The 21,857-nt window shown below is 42.1% G+C and overlaps 2 protein-coding genes across 17 annotated transcripts in view; one reads left to right on the forward strand and one right to left on the reverse strand.

The window, feature by feature from the left end:
- Positions 1 to 21,857, reverse strand: part of gulp1a (GULP PTB domain containing engulfment adaptor 1a) — a 167,642-nt gene that overhangs the window by 82,666 nt on the left and 63,119 nt on the right. For 7 of the 16 annotated variants that reach the window (XM_074658078.1, XM_074658081.1, XM_074658079.1 and 4 more), the window contains one exon: positions 13,146 to 13,220. The exons of 8 other annotated variants lie outside the window; for them this stretch is intronic. In XM_074658078.1, coding sequence (XP_074514179.1) covers positions 13,146 to 13,182 — 37 coding nt within the window. In that variant the 5' untranslated portion in view covers positions 13,183 to 13,220. Of the gene's footprint in view, positions 1 to 13,145; positions 13,221 to 21,857 lie in introns of those variants that run through there. One more of the 16 variants, XM_074658090.1, reaches the window with a different exon arrangement.
- On the forward strand, positions 1,736 to 3,478 carry LOC141782065 (uncharacterized). Its single transcript, XM_074658105.1, has one exon. It carries the CDS (start codon positions 2,012 to 2,014, stop codon positions 2,912 to 2,914), a length of 903 nt encoding a protein of 300 aa, XP_074514206.1. The 5' UTR covers positions 1,736 to 2,011; the 3' UTR covers positions 2,915 to 3,478.

Genomic DNA, 21,857 nt, shown 5'->3' on the forward strand with positions numbered 1-21,857 from the left:
AGATATCAGAATACGTTTATAGATAGATCCACTAACAGTAGATTCTTTAACTTTTCAAATGTTCAAATCTCCTTTGGCCGAGTATGTATGGTACACCCCGTTTTTAGCAAAGAGTTTAATTTTGTAGTTTGGCCAACTCACAGAATTAACATTAATTAGCTACAACAACTGAGAAAGTCTGCAGGCAACAGTCATCATGTCACCTGATGTAATAGGTTATGAGAGTCCTGAATGTGAGGGATGCATATTGTTTCTGATGCATTTGCACAAGACAAGGAGGAAAAGATTATTTTGGATTTCATCAAAATCCTGTGTGTATATATAGAGATTTACCGCAGTAATTCACAGATCAGAAAGCTACAGCCATGGTGTGAAAAGCAAACCTGTACTTAGGACATTAATACAAGAAGTGTCTATAAAGACAGGACTAACCATGAGTGTGTATTGCATAGCCATTGTTTTGGTCTTAGTATAGTGAGTTCTAACAAGGTCACATATCTTTAGAAAGCACTGCACCATTCAGCTATTTCACCAATGTTGAATTCAAACAATACCAACATTCATTGTTAAAAGAGCAAATAGTCATTTGTAGGTGAAACCACAACAGAAATATCAATTTTATGCTAATCACACTTTCTGTTATGTAGTACCCAAGCCTTAAGGATAATCAGTGTATTATTCTAAAGGCCAACAGAGAGCTGAAATTGACTATCTGTCCAAATTGCATTAAATTGGACAAGCCGTGATACACAATGTCCGAGCTACAAATTCTGACCTTTTCTCAAGGCACCTCTTTTAAGCCCCTTAGCTCATCTTTAAACGGTGGAAATTCAAAGTTGCTTCATCCCTCCGGGTTTTGTCAAAATCAGACCAGAGGCTCAGGAGATGGAGCAGGTCGTCCATTAATCGGAAGATTGGTGGTCCGATCTCCAGATCCTCCAATGCGCATGTCAGATTGTCCTCGGGCAAGATACTGAACCCCAAATTGCTCCTGAAGGCTGAGCCATCGATGGACGAGTGTGGTTGAATAATTAGATTAGAATCTGATGAGCAGGTTGGTTCCTTGCATGGCAGCCTCTGCCATCAGTGTATGAATGTGTGTGTGAATGGATGAATGCTGTTTTCAATCTATGAATGTGTGTGTGAATGGGTGAATGCTGACATCAGTGTATGAATGTGTGTGTGACTGGGTGAATGCTGACATCAGTGTATGAATGTGTGTGTGAATGGGTGAATGATGACATCAGTGTATGAATGTGTGTGTGAATGGATGAATGCTGTTTTCAATCTATGAATGTGTGTGTGAATGGGTGAATGCTGACATCAGTGTATGAATGTGTGTGTGAATGGGTGAATGATGACATCAGTGTATGAATGTGTGTGTGAATGGATGAATGATGACATCAGTGTATGAATGTGTGTGTGAATGGATGAATGCTGTTATCAATCTATGAATGTGTGTGTGAATGGGTGAATGCTGACATCAGTGTATGAATGTGTGTGTGAATGGATGAATGATGACATCAGTTTATGAATGTGTGTGTGAATGGGTGAATGATGACATCAGTGTATGAATGTGTGTGTGAATGGATGAATGATGACATCAGTGTATGAATGTGTGTGTGAATGGATGAATGATGACATCAGTGTATGAATGTGTGTGTGAATGGGTGAATGATGACATCAGTGTGTGAATGTGTGTGTGAATGGATGAATGAGGCATCAGCTGTGACGTGCTTACGGTAAGCGTATTGCCTCATTTCCGGTTGCCTGTCTTTCTGTGTGCTGCTGTGTTCTGTAGCTGCTCTAGCACATCCAGGGCAATATAGTTATATACTCTTCATTACAGCGGATAATTACCCGCTACATTTATATCTACACTAGTTCTGCTTAAGCACTCACACCTCGCTCCTCTTTAGAGACTTAACCACACATTTTCAGCTCGGCTAACGCTAGCTGGGCTATCGTATCGTAGCATAACAGTAGCTTAGCAGTAGCTTAGCCGTTAGCGATGGCTTCTCCTCTCCCCTGCTCTCCTGTTCTCTCTCCTTCTCCTGTTCTCTCTCCTTCTCCTGCTCTCCCCTGCTCTGTGTGTCTTATGTTTAGTTATTCCTCTGCCTCCTTTAGAGCTAGTGGTACATGTATTAGGTGTAGTGCATTCGCTGCATTGGAGGCGAGGGTTAGCGAGTTAGAAGCCCGGTTCTGCACTTTAGCTTCAGCTTCTGTAGTTAGCCAGCCCCTAGCCGGTGCAGACCGGCCAAGCTTAGCTTCTGCTAGCCGTCCCCCGGCAACCCCCGAGCAGCCGGGAGGCTGGGTGACTGTCCGAAGGAAGCATAGTCATACCCTGAAGCCCACGGTTAACCACCAACCACTTCACGTTTCTAACAGATATTCCTCACTCAGCGACACACCCGCTGAGAAACCAACTCTGGTTATCGGCAGCTCCATTTTGCGGAACGTGAAGTTAGCGAAGCCAGCTGCCATAGTTAATTGCATCCCGGGGGCCAGAGCGGGCGACATTGAATCTGTTTTGAAACTGCTGGCTAAGGATAAACGTAAATACAGTAAGATTGTTATTCACGTCGGCGGTAATGACACCCGGTTACGTCGATCGGAGGTCACTAAAGTTAATGTCCAATCGGTGTGTGCATATGCAAAAACAATGTCGGACTCCGTAGTTTTCTCTGGTCCCCTCCCCAATTTGACCAGTGACGACATGTATAGCCGCATGAAGTCATTCCACAGCTGGCTGTCGTGGTGGTGTCCAGCAAACGATGTGGGCTTCATTGACAATTGGAACCCTTTCTGGGGAATTCCTGGTCTGATTAGGAGAGACGGCATTCATCCTACTTTGGATGGTGCGGCTCTCTTATCCAGAAATCTGACCAAGATTGTTGGTGGAACAAATCCATGACAAACCAGAGGTCATTCCAGGACGCAGAGCTGTAGTCTTACACACTTCTCTGCGCTTCCATTAGAGCAGTTACCCACCCATAGCTTAAACCCAAACCTAACTGAGACTGTGTCTGCCCCACCTAAATTAATTAAATCAAAAGTAAACAGAAGAGGAGCTAAACATAATAATCTAATAAAATCTAACACTAGCACTGCAATAAAGCAACAAAACAGGAGAATTAAATGTGGACTCTTAAATATCAGATCTCTGTCATCTAAAGCTCTACTAGTAAATGATTTAATATCAGATAATCACATTGATTTATTTTGTCTTACTGAAACCTGGCTGTGTCAGGAAGAATATGTCAGCCTAAACGAATCCACTCCCCCGAGTCATATTAATACTCACATTCCTCGAGACACCGGCCGAGGAGGTGGAGTTGCAGCCATCTTCGACTCAAGCCTATTAATAAACCCTAAAACTAAACTAAATTATAACTCATTTGAAAGCCTTGTTCTTAGTCTTTCACACCCAACCTGGAAAGCACTACAGCCAATTTTATTTGTTATAGTGTACCGCGCTCCAGGCCCATATTCTGAATTTCTATCTGAATTCTCAGAGTTTCTATCAAGCTTAGTCCTGAAAACAGATAAAGTCGTTATAGTAGGTGATTTTAATATTCATGTGGACGTTGATAATGATAGCCTCAGTACTGCGTTTATCTCTTTATTAGATTCAATTGGTTTCTCGCAGAACGTGCATAAACCCACTCACCGCTTTAACCACACCCTCGACCTTGTTATGTCATATGGCGTTGAAATTGAACATTTAATTGTTTTTCCACAGAACTCTCTTTTATCAGACCATTATTTAATCACTTTTGAATTCTTATTACTAGACTATACACCATCAGATAAAAGTGTGTACACTAGATGTCTATCCAATAGTGTTGTAGCTAAATTTAAGGAAGCGATTCCATCAGCATTAAATTCAATACCATGTCTCAATATAACAGAGGACTCGTATGCTAACTTTAGCCCTACCCAAATTGATCATCTTGTAGATAGTGCTACAGACTCACTGCGAATCACACTTGATTCTGTTGCCCCTCTAAAAAAGAAGTTAGTAAAACAAAGGAAGTCAGCTCCATGGTATAACCCTCAAACACGCAAATTAAAGCAAGCATCGAGGAAACTGGAAAGGATATGGCGTTCCACCAAACAGGAAGAATCTCATTTAGTCTGGCAAGATAGTCTTAAAACATATAGGAAGGCTCTCTGTGATGCCAGAGCAGCCCATTACTCATCATTAATAGAGAAAAATAAGAACAACCCCAGGTTTCTATTCAGCACTGTAGCCAGGCTGACAGAAAGTCACAGCTCTATTGAGCCATGTATTCCTACAACCCTCAGTAGTAGTGACTTCATGAGTTTCTTTAATGATAAAATCATAACTATTAGAGACAAAATTAATCACCTCCTACCGTCAACTGGTACCAATTTATCCTCAAACTTAGGAACCTTAGAAACAGCTGTACAACCTGATATATATTTAGACTGCTTTTCTCCTATTGATCTCCACAAATTAACCTCACTGATCTCCTCATCTAAATCATCTACCTGTCTCCTAGACCCCATCCCAACTAAACTGCTTAAAGAAGTTGTACCTCTAGTTAGCACCTCTTTACTGGATATGATCAATGTGTCTTTACTAACAGGCTATGTACCACAGTCCTTTAAAGTAGCTGTAATTAAACCTCTTCTTAAAAAACCCACTCTTGATCCAGAGGTCCTAGCCAACTATAGACCTATATCTAACCTTCCCTTTACCTCCAAAATACTCGAGAAAGTAGTTGCCAGTCAGCTGTGTGACTTTCTACAGAACAATCATTTATTCAAAGATTATCAGTCAGGATTTAGAGTGCACCATAGCACAGAGACAGCACTAGTGAAGATTACAAATGACCTTCTAATGGCATCGGACAAAGGACTTGTCTCTGTACTTGTCTTGCTAGATCTCAGTGCTGCTTTCGACACCATTGACCATGACATCCTATTACAAAGACTGGAACATTTAATTGGCATTAAAGGAACTGCACTAAGTTGGTTTAAGTCCTATTTATCAGATCGATCTCAGTTTGTACATGTCAACGATGAGTCCTCCATGTACGCCAAAGTTAGTCACGGAGTTCCACAGGGTTCTGTACTTGGACCAATTCTATTTACCTTATATATGCTTCCCTTAGGCAATGTTATTAGAAAACACTCCATAAACTTTCATTGTTATGCAGATGATACTCAATTATATCTATCAATCAAGCCAGACGAAACAAACCAGTTAACTAAACTTCAAGCATGCCTTAAGGACATAAAAACCTGGATGACCTGCAATTTCCTGATGTTAAACTCAGACAAAACTGAAGTTATTGTACTAGGCCCTGAGCACCTCCGAAACAAATTATCTAATGATATAGTTACTTTAGATGGCATTGCCCTGGCCTCCAGCACCACCGTAAGGAATCTGGGAGTTGTCTTCGACCAGGATATGTCCTTTAACTCTCACATAAAACAAACCTCACGGACTGCCTTCTTTCATCTACGTAACATTGCGAAGATCAGGCACATCCTGTGTCAAAATGATGCAGAAAAATTAGTCCATGCATTTGTTACCTCTAGACTCGATTACTGCAATTCCTTATTATCAGGCTGCTCCAATAAGTCTCTTAAGACTCTCCAGTTGATCCAGAATGCTGCAGCACGTGTACTGACTAGAACTAGAAAAAGAGATCATATTATGCCTGTATTAGCTTCTCTACACTGGCTGCCTGTAAAATCTAGAATAGATTTTAAAATCGTCCTCCTCACCTACAAAGCGCTAAACGGTCAGGCCCCATCATATCTTAAAGAGCTCATAGTACCCTACTACCCCACTAGAGCACTGCGCTCACAGAATGCAGGGTTACTTGAGGTTCCTAGAGTCTCCAAACGTAGAATGGGAGCCAGAGCCTTCAGCTATCAAGCTCCTCTTCTCTGGAACCAGCTCCCAGTTTCAGTCCGGGAGGCAGACACCGTCTCTACATTTAAGAGTAGGCTAAAGACTTTCCTCTTTGATAACGCTTATACTTAAGCTGCTATAGGCATAGACTGCCGGGGGACTTCCTATGACACACTGTCATAAGGAACTTCCTATGACACACTGAGCTCCCCTCTCCTTCTGTATATACTCATGTCCCATGTCCATGTTGTTACTAACTTCATTCCTTCCCGGGAGTCCTTGTGCCTCCTTGTCTCGCAGCTAACCGTGGAGCGGGGTCACACCTGGAGTGAGGTCATACCTGGAGCGGGATCACACCAGGGAACGAGGTTATACCTGGAGCATGGGTACACTTGGAGCAGGGTTTCACCTGGATCTTGGTGGTCTCCGGTATTGTGGCTGCATCTGCTGCCGCGTCGGTGCCTGCTTGACACCAACTGCTACCATCCCTAATTAACTACGTCTGTACGAGGGACTACCAATGCTAACGAGGGATTTCCAACACCTAATGACAATGTGGCAGCCTGGAGAATAACACTTCTCAATCACTGCCAAAGACATCAAGAGCTCCCAGCAAGCATGCTGATGCTGCAGGAACCAATGCACGGGCATCGATCGCAGGGACGTCCCACACCAATACACATGGACGTACTGAGGAGAGATGCTGGACAGTGCTGGCTTTCCGATAGTTGTATTATCACTCTTTCCATCCACCACTATTGGTTTTGTGTTATCAGCCCTACTTGTATTAGTTATTACAGCTGCTAGACTGCTATTGTGGCTGCTTCTATATCTCTCTCTCTCTATCTCTCTCTCTCTCTCACTCTATCTATCTATCCCCCCAGCCGGTCTCGGCAGATGGCCGCCCGCCCTGCGCCCGGTTCTGCTCCAGGTTTCTTCCCAGTAATCGGGGAGTTTTTCCTGGCCACAGTGCGCTTGGTGGATCCTGTTGGGTCTCAAAACTATGGTGTACGGTCATAGACCTGCTCTACATATAAAGCGTCTTGAGATAACTTCTGTTGTGATTTGACGCTATACAAAAATAAATTGATTTGATTTGATTTGATTTGATGATGACATCAGTGTATGAATGTGTGTGTGAATGGATGAATGATGACATCAGTGTATGAATGTGTGTGTGAATGGATGAATGATGACATCAGTGTATGAATGTGTGTGTGAATGGATGAATGCTGTTATCAATCTATGAATGTGTGTGTGAATGGGTGAATGCTGACATTAGTGTATGAATGTGTGTGTGAATGGGTGAACGGTGACATCAGTGTATGAATGTGTGTGTGAATGGATGAATGATGACATCAGTGTATGAATGTGTGTGTGAATGGGTGAATGATGACATCAGTGTGTGAATGTGTGTGTGAATGAATGAATGATGACATCAGTGTATGAATATGTGTGTGAATGGATGAATGCTGTTATCAATCTATGAATGTGTGTGTGAATGGGTGAATGCTGACATCAGTGTATAAATGTGTGTGTGAATGGGTGAATGCTGACATCAGTGTATGAATGTGTGTGTGAATGGGTGAATGATGACATCAGTGTATGAATGTGTGTGTGAATGGATGAATGCTGTTATCAATCTATGAATGTGTGTGTGAATGGGTGAATGTTGACATCAGTGTATGAATGTGTGTGTGGATGGATGAATGCTGTTATCAATCTATGAGTGTGTGTGTGAATGGGTGAATGCTGTCATGTAGTGTAAGAATGTGTGTGTGAATGGGTGAATGCTGACATCAGTGTATGAATGTGTGTGTGAATGGGTGAATGCTGTCATCAGTGTGTGAATGGATGAATGCTGACATCAGTGTATGAATGTGTGTGTGAATGGATGAATGCTGACATCAGTGTATGAATGTGTGTGTGAATGGGTGAATGCTGACATGTAGTGTATGAATGTGTGTGTGAATGGGTGAATGCTGACATCAGTGTATGAATGTGTGTGTGAATGGGTGAATGCTGTCATCAGTGTGTGAATGGATGAATGCTGACATCAGTGTATGAATGTGTGTGTGAATGGGTGAATGCTGACATGTAGTGTATGAATGTGTGTGTGAATGGGTGAATGCTGTCATCAGTGTGTGAATGGATGAATGCTGACATAAGTGTGTGAATGTGTGTGTGTGAATGGATGAATGATGACATCAGTGTATGAATGTGTGTGTGAATGGGTGAATGCTGTCATCAGTGTGTGAATGGATGAATGCTGACATAAGTGTGTGAATGTGTGTGTGTGTGAATGGATGAATGCTGACATCAGTGTATGAATGTGTGTGTGAATGGGTGGGTGAATGCTGACATCAGTGTATGAATGTGTGTGTGAATGGATGAATGCTGACATCAGTCTATGAATGTGTTTGTGAATGAGTGAATGCTGACATCCGTGTATGAATGTGTGTGTGAATGGGTGAATGCTGACATGTAGTGTATGAATGTGTGTGTGAATGGGTGAATGCTGACATCAGTGTATGAATGTGTGTGTGAATGGGTGAATGCTGTCATCAGTGTGTGAATGTGTGTGTGAATGGATGAATGCTGACATCAGTGTATGAATGTGTGTGTGAATGGGTGAATGCTGTCATCAGTGTGTGAATGTGTGTGTGAATGGGTGAATGCTGACATCAGTGTATGAATGTGCGTGTGAATGGGTGATTGCTGACATGTAGTGTGAAGAGCTTTGAGATGTCGGAAGACTAAAAAAGTCCATTTACCATTTACTCAGATTTTACTCAAGAAACAATGTTGGACAGATGGACAGACACAGTTAAGGTCCAAATTCTGTCTTTCAGTATATCAATATATACATACACTAGGGGTGTGACGATTCACTCAGCTCACGATACGATACGATACACGATATTGGGTTCACGATCTCGATACGATACAATATTATAACGCGCTGTTACCCGCCGAGCCAACGCGCTGTTACCCGCCGAGCTAATGCGCTGTTAGCCGCAGAACTAACGCGCTGTTAGCCGCAGAGCCAACGCGCTGTTAGCCGCAGAACCAACGCGCTGTTAGCCGCCAAGCCAACGCGCTGTTACCCGCCGAGCTAATGAGCTGTTAGCCGCAGAGCTAACGCGCTGTTAGCAGCAGAGCTAACGCGCTGTTAGCCGCAGAGCTGACGCGCTGTTAGCCGCAGAGCCAACGCGCTGTTAGCCGCAGAGCTGAGTTTTATTGCACTTAGCAACGAGTTCAAAGCAAAGTTCAAATGATTAGGAAATATATGATTGTATTTTTATTTAAATATTTGCTTTGATTAAAATAAATGTGGGAATTAGTAGTTCTAATTATATATTATAAACTTCAAAAAAGGGGCAGTCCAAGGCACTCTTCTGGCAAAAAGTAAAAAGCCTTTATTGAAATGGCTATTTCATGATGAAATGCTAAAATCAATGCTAGTACATGTTCAGATTGAGCTGGGTAACAACCCACGCGTAGCGGAACAAACAGCCTTAAGAAAGCGTATTTTTTTTTAACCTTTGTGTACCCCACCAAAGAGCACCTTCATCACACTGATTTGAACTCCTGAGCACTCTGGAGTTTTCAAGTTTCTCACCAAAAACTACATTTTACAAGATTACATTGGAAGGCATCATGATAGCGTTATAATTTACCATCGCCCAATACTAATTTTTACTGAGTAGAGCTTGAACGCACCATAACGTGCTCCGTGCTGTCTGCAGACGAGCCGGTCATTATGATTACTTTGAGCAGCATCATGGGAATGAATTACAATGTAATAAGTATCTGATCATGTTAGTTGTTCCAAGTGTCTTAAGGTTGTTCCTTCACGGCTTATTTTGGAAGGGATGCTTATTTTGGATTGGCATTGTGACAGATTGCAGCTTTATGCCTCGTTTACTCACTGAAGAACTTCCACACCGACAACATGTTGTGTGTTTGTGTGGCTGTGACGTCACTGACTGTGCGCTGTGTGCTGACGTAAAACCATCATGTGGTGGCTGCACATATGAGACTGCTGAAAACCGGACGGCTTCAATCAGCTTCTGATTGACGTGCTGTTAGTTTAGGAAGTGCTTGATTCATCCAGCAGAGTTTTTTTCTATGAGCGGAGCATATTAAACGTCAATATCGCAGTCGATATTGTTCTTTAATTGTGGGAAGCCCAAATCATGCTTGCGATTAATATTCAATTAATTGTGCAGCCCTACTCCGTCCTCTACTGGACTCTCCTCTGATCAAACGCACAAGTTCGCCCACTGAGATTTGCATAAAACGTAGCCGGCCAATCAGGACGTGCCTATCGAATACGTGCATTACAACAGTATATAAGGCAGCGTCCAGCGCTGCCTAGCATCCTTTTCTCTTCAGCAATCGGCCATTGCCCACTGACTGCTACATCTCCATGGATGGAGTCGCCACCTCAAGAACCTCGCCGGGACGGATCTTTACGACGGCTGCAGAGAGCGGTGTTCAGCAGCCACCAGTCCTGCCCGGGCTGCCAAGCGCTGACCCTTAGATTAGACGCCATCAGCGGGTTCACTTCCGATGCTTCGATGAGACCGGGCCACCGAAGACCCCGCTCCGGCAGCCAATGCTCCGCCACTGTCTCCGGTCATCCCTGCTGAGGCACCGGCTTCGTCTGCAGAGAATATGACGACAATGTGTCATCGGTGTCCAGTATGTTCCGTTCCACCCAGGTTAGTGAGCCGTCTTCACTATGGTTTTACAGCCCGGCTCATCCAACTCTTATTCGCCCCCTCTACCAGACATCTGGCAGTGTCACGGCATCTACTATCATCCTACGAGAGTCTGTTTTTCAGGCGGATTCTCTCAGGGAGCAGGGAAGAATTGTGGACATGTTTCGTGGGGAACAAAATGCTCCGTTAGCTGATGGAACACTCTCACAAATCTTAAAGAACGATTTCAATGGACCATTTATGAGCCAAATCTACCTCGTAATTTACTTCTAATCTACAGTCCTGTTTCTGCATGATAAGACATTCCCTGGCTTCAACATAAAACCTGGCCATAGTCATTTATACGAGGCCATATTTTAATGTCAGCAACTGTTCTGACTACACTGGGAAGCTCTATTTTCAAACTATATCAATTATAAAAAAGACTTTTCAGGTCATGTTTACTCTCACTGACACTTAACCTCAAGTTGCTCCCCGGGCGCTTGCAGCAGTCCACTGCTCCTAAAATTACTTAGGATGGGTTAAATGCAGAGGCCGTACTATGACAATTAAAGGTTTCTTCTTCTTCTCTCACACGGGATGCAAACTCCAGTCTGCTGGGTGAAAACCCTTTGTTTGTGTCCCATCCATATTCCCTCACCTCCACCCCTTATGGAGTTTCACACTGTCTATACTACAGCACCTGACTTCTGCTTCTGCTCCTGTCATAATTACTACGGTCACTAGAGGTCGCTATCATGTACTTTTGTACCTTCTTTTGGTGATCTACCATGTGAATAGATGATACAACCTACTAGTGGGTGTAGTAGGCCCCTATTGACCCACATCTATGGGTCTTATAGCGTCTGATAACGCTATTTAAAAGCCTGACATCAGACTAATTAGCTGTAAAAACAGCTTAAACTGCTGACAATAGTTCATGGTTGCAAGTTGTTTGGTGACACAAAGCACTTTCTGTCACACAGGTTTTCCAGGTGCACAGCAGTCAGAAGATGGAAAGATCCGTCATTGTAAACAGAGCCCATAGAAATGGTGATACATCTCAGACATGAATGCAGTCCCATATAACCAAGCATGAGCCAACAGTGAACTCTACTCATGGCTTTAAGTGGACAGGGGAAGCCAGCTGTCCAACACCCAAATGCCTCATCTGCAGGGAAAAGCTCTACAAAGCAGTAATGATGCTGTTTGAGCTTCTTTCTAACAGCCAGCCAACTCCTCTGGTTGCTAAAACAAGTCTGGTCGTATAGAAGTCTGTGAGAAAATGAGCCTACTTCTCACTTGATTTATGACCTCAGTAAACATTGTAAATAGAGATCTTCCGATACCATTTTTTTCCTTCCCAATACCGATACACTCTCCACGAGCAACGCACTGTTGTTGTTTACTATCATCACGTGACAAACTGCCTGCAATCAGTTCTTCTTCGCTGCTCTAAAACAGTAGTAGCCAGTGGCAGCCATGATACATGCGGGGCGACAGCACAGTGAAGGCTGCTGGTTTGGAGTAGCGAAGAATTGATTTCCGGTTAAACAAGTTGATTTTTTTCTGGGTTAATAAATGATGGTATCGGTTCGGTGCATAGACTGGCGTACTCGCTGATACCGAATATTGGGCAGTATCGGACGCATTTATGATACTGGTATCGGAACAACTCTAATTGTAAACATGAGTTTATGGTCTCAATCTGTAGTTTCAAGTCTTCTTCAATACAGCATGATGTTCATTTAGTAAATGATGGTCCCATTTAGAGTCACATAGACCATAAAGCAGGGGATGCTTTTGGGGCGGGGCTACCTGCTGATTGACAGGTCGCTACCACGGCGTTGTCCGGTCTGGGAGTTGTCCATGTTTTCGTCTCACAACTTTAACCCTTTCACAGTGTGTTTTCACTTCATGAAAGTTAATTGTAACATTTTTGGTCGCCTAAAAATGTCTTTCAGCGTTCGGTTGTACTTAGCTCCACCCTCTCGTTTCACTTCTGGTTGCAAATAACCAAGAAGGCCATGGCCAAAAACCAAGATGCCGACAGCCAAATGCCGAACTCGAGGCTTCAAAACCATAGTCTACAAACCAGTGGGTGACGTCACGGTGATTACGTCCACTTCTTATATACACTATATGGCTCCTATGCTGTGATATTTACCAGTATACAGTATGAATTTGAATGCTGCTCTTTAAAGTAGAGAATATAAATGTCACTGCAAAACATAAATACATGTTCTAAGAAGATAAGCAGGATGGCATCAACATGTCAGCTCACTCATGTTTATGTTACATCACAAAGCAAAGAGACCCTGACAGGAATAGATACAGCTGAATATGGTGTCAGAGCTGTATGTGTGAGTGCTACCATATGCCACTGGCTGTCGTTTGTTCCTATAATCATACAGAAAATCACTGAACAATAAGCAGGTGCATGTGCACTGGGAGGATCTCGGCTGAGGGCGATTTAAAGTATAGGAGGTATGACTATATAATGATAATGATATAATATATAATGATAGACAGCAGATCTAGATCCTTACTGTTACTGTTGGGTTGTCTTTGTTGCGCTTCACTCATCTAAAGAGGCTGACGGGAGCTCATTAGTGCTGCATCCTCTGTGGGCAGGAAGAGACAAGAAAGAAACACTTAAGAATGAAGCTTTTTAGAGATGAATGAGCACTGCTACGAGTCAACTCTGTACTGATTGCATTAAGCAATTTAATGCAATCTATACAGTTATTTATCTGTCTAAAAGCTATTTACGACTTTCATTCAGATTGAGAACATTCATTTGTAGACAAATAGCCGCGTGTTGCCGTTGCAATCAAGGCTGTGACAGGTACATAATGAGGAGCTGATTTGTATTTTGCTGTTTACACCGTCAAAGATGCAGAGATTTTTCTACAACCGTTCAAAAGTTCACCTGCTACATTGATGTTTTTTCTACTTTCCTTCAACAATGACTATATAAACAGAGATAAAACACAGTGTCATTTATACACCAAATGTATTATTTACATTTGAAATAGTTTTGGCCCCAAAAGAAGAAGAATTAAATGATTAAAGCTTCCATTTAGCTGATGTCCCCACAGTGTTGCATCACAGGGGAGAATACTGTTGGAACCAAACCGGTTTTGAATTTGTTTTTCCATCCAGAAAAGCGTTAGTGACCCTCGATCATTACTGAACCACAACGGCGCAACTGGGCTCTAAATAGTTAGTTTGTCCATATTTTCTTGGGCCCTATGCAGTCTACTCTGGTTGGATGGAAGAGGTTTAAACTCGGATTTTTCGCTCTACAGTACGTTCAGCTGATATTCCAATAGTGCTAACCCTAGACTGACCTTCTATTTCTATTGTGAAGTTTGTAGAACAGCTTTGTTAAAGCAACACATTGCCTGTAAATTAATAAACTTACCAACGACTGGTGATTTCTTCTATTCTTATTCAACTGTTGCTCAGACGGATCTTTGTCTTTTTTTGCTGTTTCAGCTGTTCTGGTTAAACCATTGTACAGCATTTTGTTCTCCATGTACAAAACAAACCCGTCGTACAAAATAACATCTATTTCTGAAGAGGACTTTCTGCAACCTAGAAGCATGAAAGACCGTCTAGACATATAGAGTAGTCCTCTCAGATGTCTGGTTGATGCAAATTAGTTTTAATGCCACTAATTTCTTTAATGCATTAACACAATTTGCGATTTTAAGATTGTGGCGGGCTCATTTTAAGCTGGAGTGAAGATACTGGTATCATATGAAACTAAAAAACCTGATGAATCCATCGGTACCAACCATGTCATACTAGCTGGTCAGGAAGGAGGCTAAATAATGCTCCAAACCTATCCTAAATTTTGGCAAAGAAAACCTGTCATGACCATGTTCAAAGGGTTCCCTTGACCTCTGACCTCCAGATCAGTGAATGTAAATGGGTTCTCTGGGTACCCACGAATCTCCCCTTTACAGACATGCCCACTTTATGATCATCACATGCAGTTTGGGGCAAGTCATAGTCAAGTCAGCACACTGACACACTGACAGCTGTTGTTGCCTGTTGGGCTGCAGTTTGCCATGTTATGATTGGAGCATATTGTTTTATGCTAAATCAAATCAAATCAAATCAAATCAATTTATTTTTGTATAGCGTCAAATCACAACAGAAGTTATCTCAAGACGCTTTATATATAGAGCAGGTCTATGACCGTACACCATAGTTTAGAGACCCAACAGGATCCACCAAGCGCACTGTGGCCAGGAAAAACTCCCCAATTACTGGGAAGAAACCTGGAGCAGAACCGGGCGCAGGGCGGGCGGCCATCTGCCGAGACCGGCTGGGGGGATAGATAGAGAGAGAGATAGATAGAGAGAGAGAGATAGAGAAGCAGCCACAATAGCAGTCTAGCAGCTGTAATAGCTAGTACAAGTAGGACTGATAACACAAAACCAATAGTGGTGGATGGAAAGAGTGATAATACAACTATCGGAAAGCCAGCACTGTCCAGCATCTCTCCTCAGTACGTCCATGTGTATTGGTGTGGGACGTCCCTGCGATCGATGCCCGTGCGTTGGTTCCTGCAGCATCAGCATGCTTGTTGGGAGCTCTTGATGTCTTTGGCAGTGATTGAGAAGTGTTATTCTCCAGGCTGCCACATTGTCACTAGGTGTTGGAAATCTCTCGTAGCATTGGTAGTCCCTCGTACAGACGTAGTTAATTAGGGATGGTAGCAGTTGGTGTCAAGCAGGCACCGACGCGGCAGCAGATGCAGCCACAATACCGGAGACCACCAAGATCCAGGTGAGAACCTGCTCCAAGTGTACCCATGCTCCAGGTATAACCTCGCTCCCGGTGTGATCCCGCTCCAGGTATGACCTCGCTCCAGGTGTGACCCCGCTCCACGGTTAGCTGCGAGACAAGGAGGCACAAGGACTCCCGGGAAGGAATGAAGTTAGTAACAACATGGACATGGGACATGAGTATATACAGAAGGAGAGGGAAGCTCAGTGTGTCATAGGAAGTTCCTTATGACAGTGTGTCATAGGAAGTCCCCCGGCAGTCTATGCCTATAGCAGCTTAAGTATAAGCGTTATCAAAGAGGAAAGTCTTTAGCCTACTCTTAAATGTAGAGACGGTGTCTGCCTCCCGGACTGAAACTGGGAGCTGGTTCCAGAGAAGAGGAGCTTGATAGCTGAAGGCTCTTGTTCCCATTCTACTTTTGGAGACTCTAGGAACCTCAAGTAACCCTGCATTCTGTGAGCGCAGTGCTCTAGTGGGGTAGTAGTGTACTATGAGCTCTTTAAGATATGATGGGGCCTGACCGTTTAGCGCTTTGTAGGTGAGGAGGACGATTTTAAAATCTATTCTGGATTTTACAGGCAGCCAGTGCAGAGAAGCTAATACAGGCGTAATATGATCTCTTTTTCTAGTTCTAGTCAGTACACGTGCTGCAGCATTCTGGATCAACTGGAGAATCTTAAGAGACTTATTGGAGCAGCCTGATAATAAGGAATTGCAGTAATCGAGTCTAGAGGTAACAAATGCATGGACTAATTTTTCTGCATCATTTTGACACAGGATGTGCCTGATCTTCGCAATGTTACGTAGATGAAAGAAGGCAGTCCGTGAGGTTTGTTTTATGTGAGAGTTAAAGGACATATCCTGGTCAAAGACAACTCCCAGATTCCTTACGGTGGTGCTGGAGGCCAGGGCAATGCCATCTAAAGTAACTATATCATTAGATAATTTGTTTCGGAGGTGCTCAGGGCCTAGTACAATAACTTCAGTTTTGTCTGAGTTTAACATCAGGAAATTGCAGGTCATCCAGGTTTTTATGTCCTTAAGGCATGCTTGAAGTTTAGTTAACTGGTTTGTTTCGTCTGGCTTGATTGATAGATATCATTGGGTATCATCTGCATAACAATGAAAGTTTATGGAGTGTTTTCTAATAACATTGCCTAAGGGAAGCATATATAAGGTAAATAGAATTGGTCCAAGTACAGAACCCTGTGGAACTCCGTGACTAACTTTGGCGTGCATGGAGGACTCATCGTTGACATGTACAAACTCAGATCGATCTGATAAATAGGACTTAAACCAATTTAGTGCAGTTCCTTTAATGCCAATTAAATGTTCCAGTCTTTGTAATAGGATGTGATGGTCAATGGTGTCGAAAGCAGCACTGAGATCTAGCAAGACAAGTACAGAGACAAGTCCTTTGTCCGATGCCATTAGAAGGTCATTTGTAATTTTCACTAGTGCTGTCTCTGTGCTATGGTGCACTCTAAATCCTGACTGATAATCTTCGAATAAATGATTGTTCTGTAGAAAGTCACACAGCTGACTGGCAACTACTTTCTCGAGTATTTTGGAGGTAAAGGGAAGGTTCGATATAGGTCTATAGTTGGCTAGGACCTCTGGATCAAGAGTGGGCTTTTTAAGAAGAGGTTTAATTACAGCTACTTTAAAGGACTGTGGTACATAGCCTGTTAGTAAAGACACATTGATCATATCCAGTAAAGAGGTGCTTACTAGAGGTAAAATTTCTTTAAGCAGTCTAGTTGGAATAGGGTCTAGGAGACAGGTAGATGATTTAGATGAGGAGATCAGTGAGGTTAATTTGTGGAGATCGATAGGAGAAAAGCAGTCTAAATATATATCAGGTTGTACAGCTGTTTCTAAGGTTCCTAAGTTTGAGGATAAATTGGTACCAGTTGACGGTAGGAGGTGATTAATTTTGTCTCTAATAGTTATGATTTTATCATTAAAGAAACTCATGAAGTCACTACTACTGAGGGTTGTAGGAATACATGGCTCAATAGAGCTGTGACTTTCTGTCAGCCTGGCTACAGTGCTGAATAGAAACCTAGGGTTGTTCTTATTTTTCTCTATTAATGATGAGTAATGGGCTGCTCTGGCATCACAGAGAGCCTTCCTATATGTTTTAAGACTATCTTGCCAGACTAAATGAGATTCTTCCTCTTTGGTGGAACGCCATATCCTTTCCAGTTTCCTCGATGCTTGCTTTAATTTGCGTGTTTGAGGGTTATACCATGGAGCTGACTTCCTTTGTTTTACTAACTTCTTTTTTAGAGGGGCAACAGAATCAAGTGTGACTCGCAGTGAGTCTGTAGCACTATCTACAAGATGATCAATTTGGGTAGGGCTAAAATTAACATACGAGTCCTCTGTTATATTGAGACATGGTATTGAATTTAATGCTGATGGAATCGCTTCCTTAAATTTAGCTACAACACTATCGGATAGACATCTAGTGTACACACTTTTATCTGATGGTGTATAGTCTAGTAATAAGAATTCAAAAGTGATTGAATAATGGTCTGATAAAAGAGAGTTCTGTGGAAAAACAATTAAATGTTCAATTTCAACGCCATATGACATAACAAGGTCGAGGGTGTGGTTAAAGCGGTGAGTGGGTTTATGCACGTTCTGCGAGAAACCAATTGAATCTAATAAAGAGATAAACGCAGTACTGAGGCTATCATTATCAACGTCCACATGAATATTAAAATCACCTACTATAATGACTTTATCTGTTTTCAGGACTAAGCTTGATAGAAACTCTGAGAATTCAGATAGAAATTCAGAATATGGGCCTGGAGCGCGGTACACTATAACAAATAAAATTGGCTGTAGTGCTTTCCAGGTTGGGTGTGAAAGACTAAGAACAAGGCTTTCAAATGAGTTATAATTTAGTTTAGTTTTAGGGTTTATTAATAGGCTTGAGTCGAAGATGGCTGCAACTCCACCTCCTCGGCCGGTGTCTCGAGGAATGTGAGTATTAATATGACTCGGGGGAGTGGATTCGTTTAGGCTGACATATTCTTCCTGACACAGCCAGGTTTCAGTAAGACAAAATAAATCAATGTGATTATCTGATATTAAATCATTTACTAGTAGAGCTTTAGATGACAGAGATCTGATATTTAAGAGTCCACATTTAATTCTCCTGTTTTATTGCTTTATTGCAGTGCTAGTGTTAGATTTTATTAGATTATTATGTTTAGCTCCTCTTCTGTTTACTTTTGATTTAATTAATTTAGGTGGGGCAGACACAGTCTCAGTTAGGTTTGGGGTTAAGCTATGGGTGGGTAACTGCTCTAATGGAAGCGCAGAGAAGTGTGTAAGACTACAGCTCTGCGTCCTGGAATGACCCCTGGTTTGTCATGGATTTGTTCCACCAACAATCTTGGTCAGATTTCTGGATAAGAGAGCCGCACCATCCAAAGTAGGATGAATGCCGTCTCTCCTAATCAGACCAGGAATTCCCCATTATTCAATACTTGACAAATCTCCCTTTAAGGTTCATTTTGAATAGATACAAAAATGTGTGAATAAATATGGACAATCATGTTATTAATCATGATTAAATATTTTAATCGATTGATAGCCCTAATTTGTATACATCCCACAAAATCAATTTGTATGTATTCCAAGTAGTCGTGAACCAGGAAGTATAAAGAGCGACAAACGCCAAGTAGGGAGGAGGTCGGGGTGGATGGGTGGGTCCAAAGAACACCAGACTTTGGACCAGGAGAGCGGTGTTCATGTCCTGTATGAAACCAGATCAACATTGATTTATTTGCCATAAAATACATACTTAAGTTTTGTCACTTGTGTAATTACTTCAACCCAAACCACACACTTTTCCTAAACCTAACCAAGTTGTTTCCTGTGAATACGGAAATTTCTCTAGAAAAGACAGTATGCGTTTAACAAGCAGAAACAGACACGTGTTGCCGGACATTCGTAGGAGAATGCACAAAAAGTGACGCAGAACTTTTCACAAGACATCACACGGACCGTTGTATGAGGATACGTTGAATCAAGCCATTCCTAACTTTTGAATGGCAGTGTATGTCGACCTCAGACTGCCAAGTGAAAGAAGGGTAAGCCTAAACTTACAAGTTAACCTACAATACACGTTTTGACATCCTGTTTTATCTTCAGTGATGCACCCGGGCACGCCAGGGGCCACCGCAGGGCTATCACACAAAAATAAGAAAGTGGTGCTCGTCTCTCCGGCATCCGCCGGCTTACTCAACTGGGAAAGTTCAACAAACTACTTCATGTGGCTGCACATGAATGACCTCACTAACTAACCAACAACTGACAGCCCGGACACACCAGGAATGCAGGAGTGCGTGGCGGCTGCGTTGCATGGTGGCTGCTTGATTCACGCGTCGGGCGTTCACACCAGCTGCGTTTCAGCTGCATATCAGCTGCGTTTCTGTTGCTGCTGTCAGCCCTTTCTTTCTACATAGAGTTTGCCTTTTAATGGTCATTTAACTTCATTATAAATATCATTTATATTTATTTTAGACCGAGAAAGGTTAAGAAACGTGTGGTAATTTGTAAATAATAGTAATAATCCACAATTAAAACCCCGTACTATATTTGTTCATGTTCTAGAACACTGTCCGGCACATATTTCAGAATAAAAGCCCTGTGTTAACAAATGAAGGAATTCTGTCCATTTAAAAAAACGCTTGAGGGCTTTTATTTTGAAATGAAAGCAGGAAGTGTTGATTTAAAAATAAGTCTTTACTTTTTTTTATCTCTGTAATATATTCAGCACGCTGGAAAATAGGCGAGACCTCTTCTCTCTAGAAGAGACGCCGCTGAGACGCGCGTGAGACGGGCAGTGTGGCTGCTCTAACCTGTTAACACGGACGCCGAAATAAAAAACAACAGGTAACGTAGCCGCTATGCGCTCCTGACGTTCCTGGTGTGTCCGGGCTGTAAAGGACTAATGATGTTACGGCTGGCTCATAGACTCAGCCCACTAGTCAGCACAGGTGCCTGCTAACAGAAGCGATTGCATTCATACTTCAAAAAATTCACAAATCATAAAGTGGTGTTTGTTTGTGGAGATTATCTTGCTGAACAGAATGTATAAGTATCATAAAAGTGTGTTTTCCACGGAGTTTATTTTCTGCAATAATCCAAAAGCCAATGGAAAAATCCCGTTGTCTTTTTGTTGAGGGAACCAGGACAATGCTAACTTCCTGGTTGGCCTACAAAAATACATCACCCCTGGAGCACTCTATGAGATGATCAACATAGAGAGGCTCAACAGGAAAAACCCAGACAATAAGGATGTAACAACATCCCCTGTACACCTTTAAAGAACTCATACTGTAAGTGTATGGCTCAGACAACACTAAATCAAAATGAACACTGGGGACACAAAGGACAGATTTACGTAAAAAAAACCCGAAATAAACAAAAATAAAATCAGAGCCGATATTGGACCACAGTTATTACGATAGTGTGTACTTGATGGCCGGTCTGCTGACTCAGCTCTTTCCACTGGTAGCACATGAGAAATGTGTTTTACTCCAGCACCATAAGCTGTGCCTTCTGTCCAATACTATAAGGCATTTTTACTCATATAAGCTATCACATTTATAGCACAGTGTCAGCTATGGAGATTTGTGAGCTGTCAGTGTTTATTAATAGTTAAAAGAAAGCAAACAAACACATTGATCAATCACTCTCAAAAATGCAACGTTGAGAAAAATCTAAATCAATCAGAAGCTTTTCTAGCAAATCTGAAATGAAAACCCGTAAGACGATTCACTAGAGTGCTCTCTCTCTTTTCTCTTTATTAAACCTGCAGTTTCTTCCCACAGCACTCTTGGTTTCATATTTTAGAATTGAGGAAAAGTTAATTTAGTACTTAAACGGACACAATCCTTTCAAGATTAAAGTGGTTGTACTCACTTGATAAATGAGGGCCAAAGTTTTCTATTATGTGTTAGCCTGTAGTATTGAGTAGTTATCATGAAAGTGCCTGAGGAATTTATCGGAAATGACATTCAGAGATAGATGTAAAGGGCAGAGTGTGTATGAATGTGGAAGGTCTTGCATTAATAAGAGCTGAGTGAGTACTCTATGCTAGATTGTGTTGATACATACTGCTGCAGATCATGAACACACACATTTTCAAATATAAAAATGAGCAAGTGAATCATTGGATACAACACACATAATAATACACGTACAAAGTTGTTATTGTATAGTGTTCAATGATATTCTGAGTTCACAATATTTGTTCTATGCCCAGCAAGTTCATGGTGCTGTAACTATAGCACCTAGGTCAAATATATCAGGACAAATCTGACATCCACATCCACAGAAAGAAACAATTACAGCCAGCAGTGAAAGCTGCAATTGTCCAGCACTAGTCTAACGACTGCATACAAACGGAGTGAATTTACTATTCAAAAATGCAG

The sequence above is a fragment of the Sebastes fasciatus genome, chromosome 14, assembly GCF_043250625.1.
Source record: "Sebastes fasciatus isolate fSebFas1 chromosome 14, fSebFas1.pri, whole genome shotgun sequence".
In the NCBI taxonomy this organism is placed as follows: Eukaryota; Metazoa; Chordata; class Actinopteri; order Perciformes; family Sebastidae; genus Sebastes; species Sebastes fasciatus.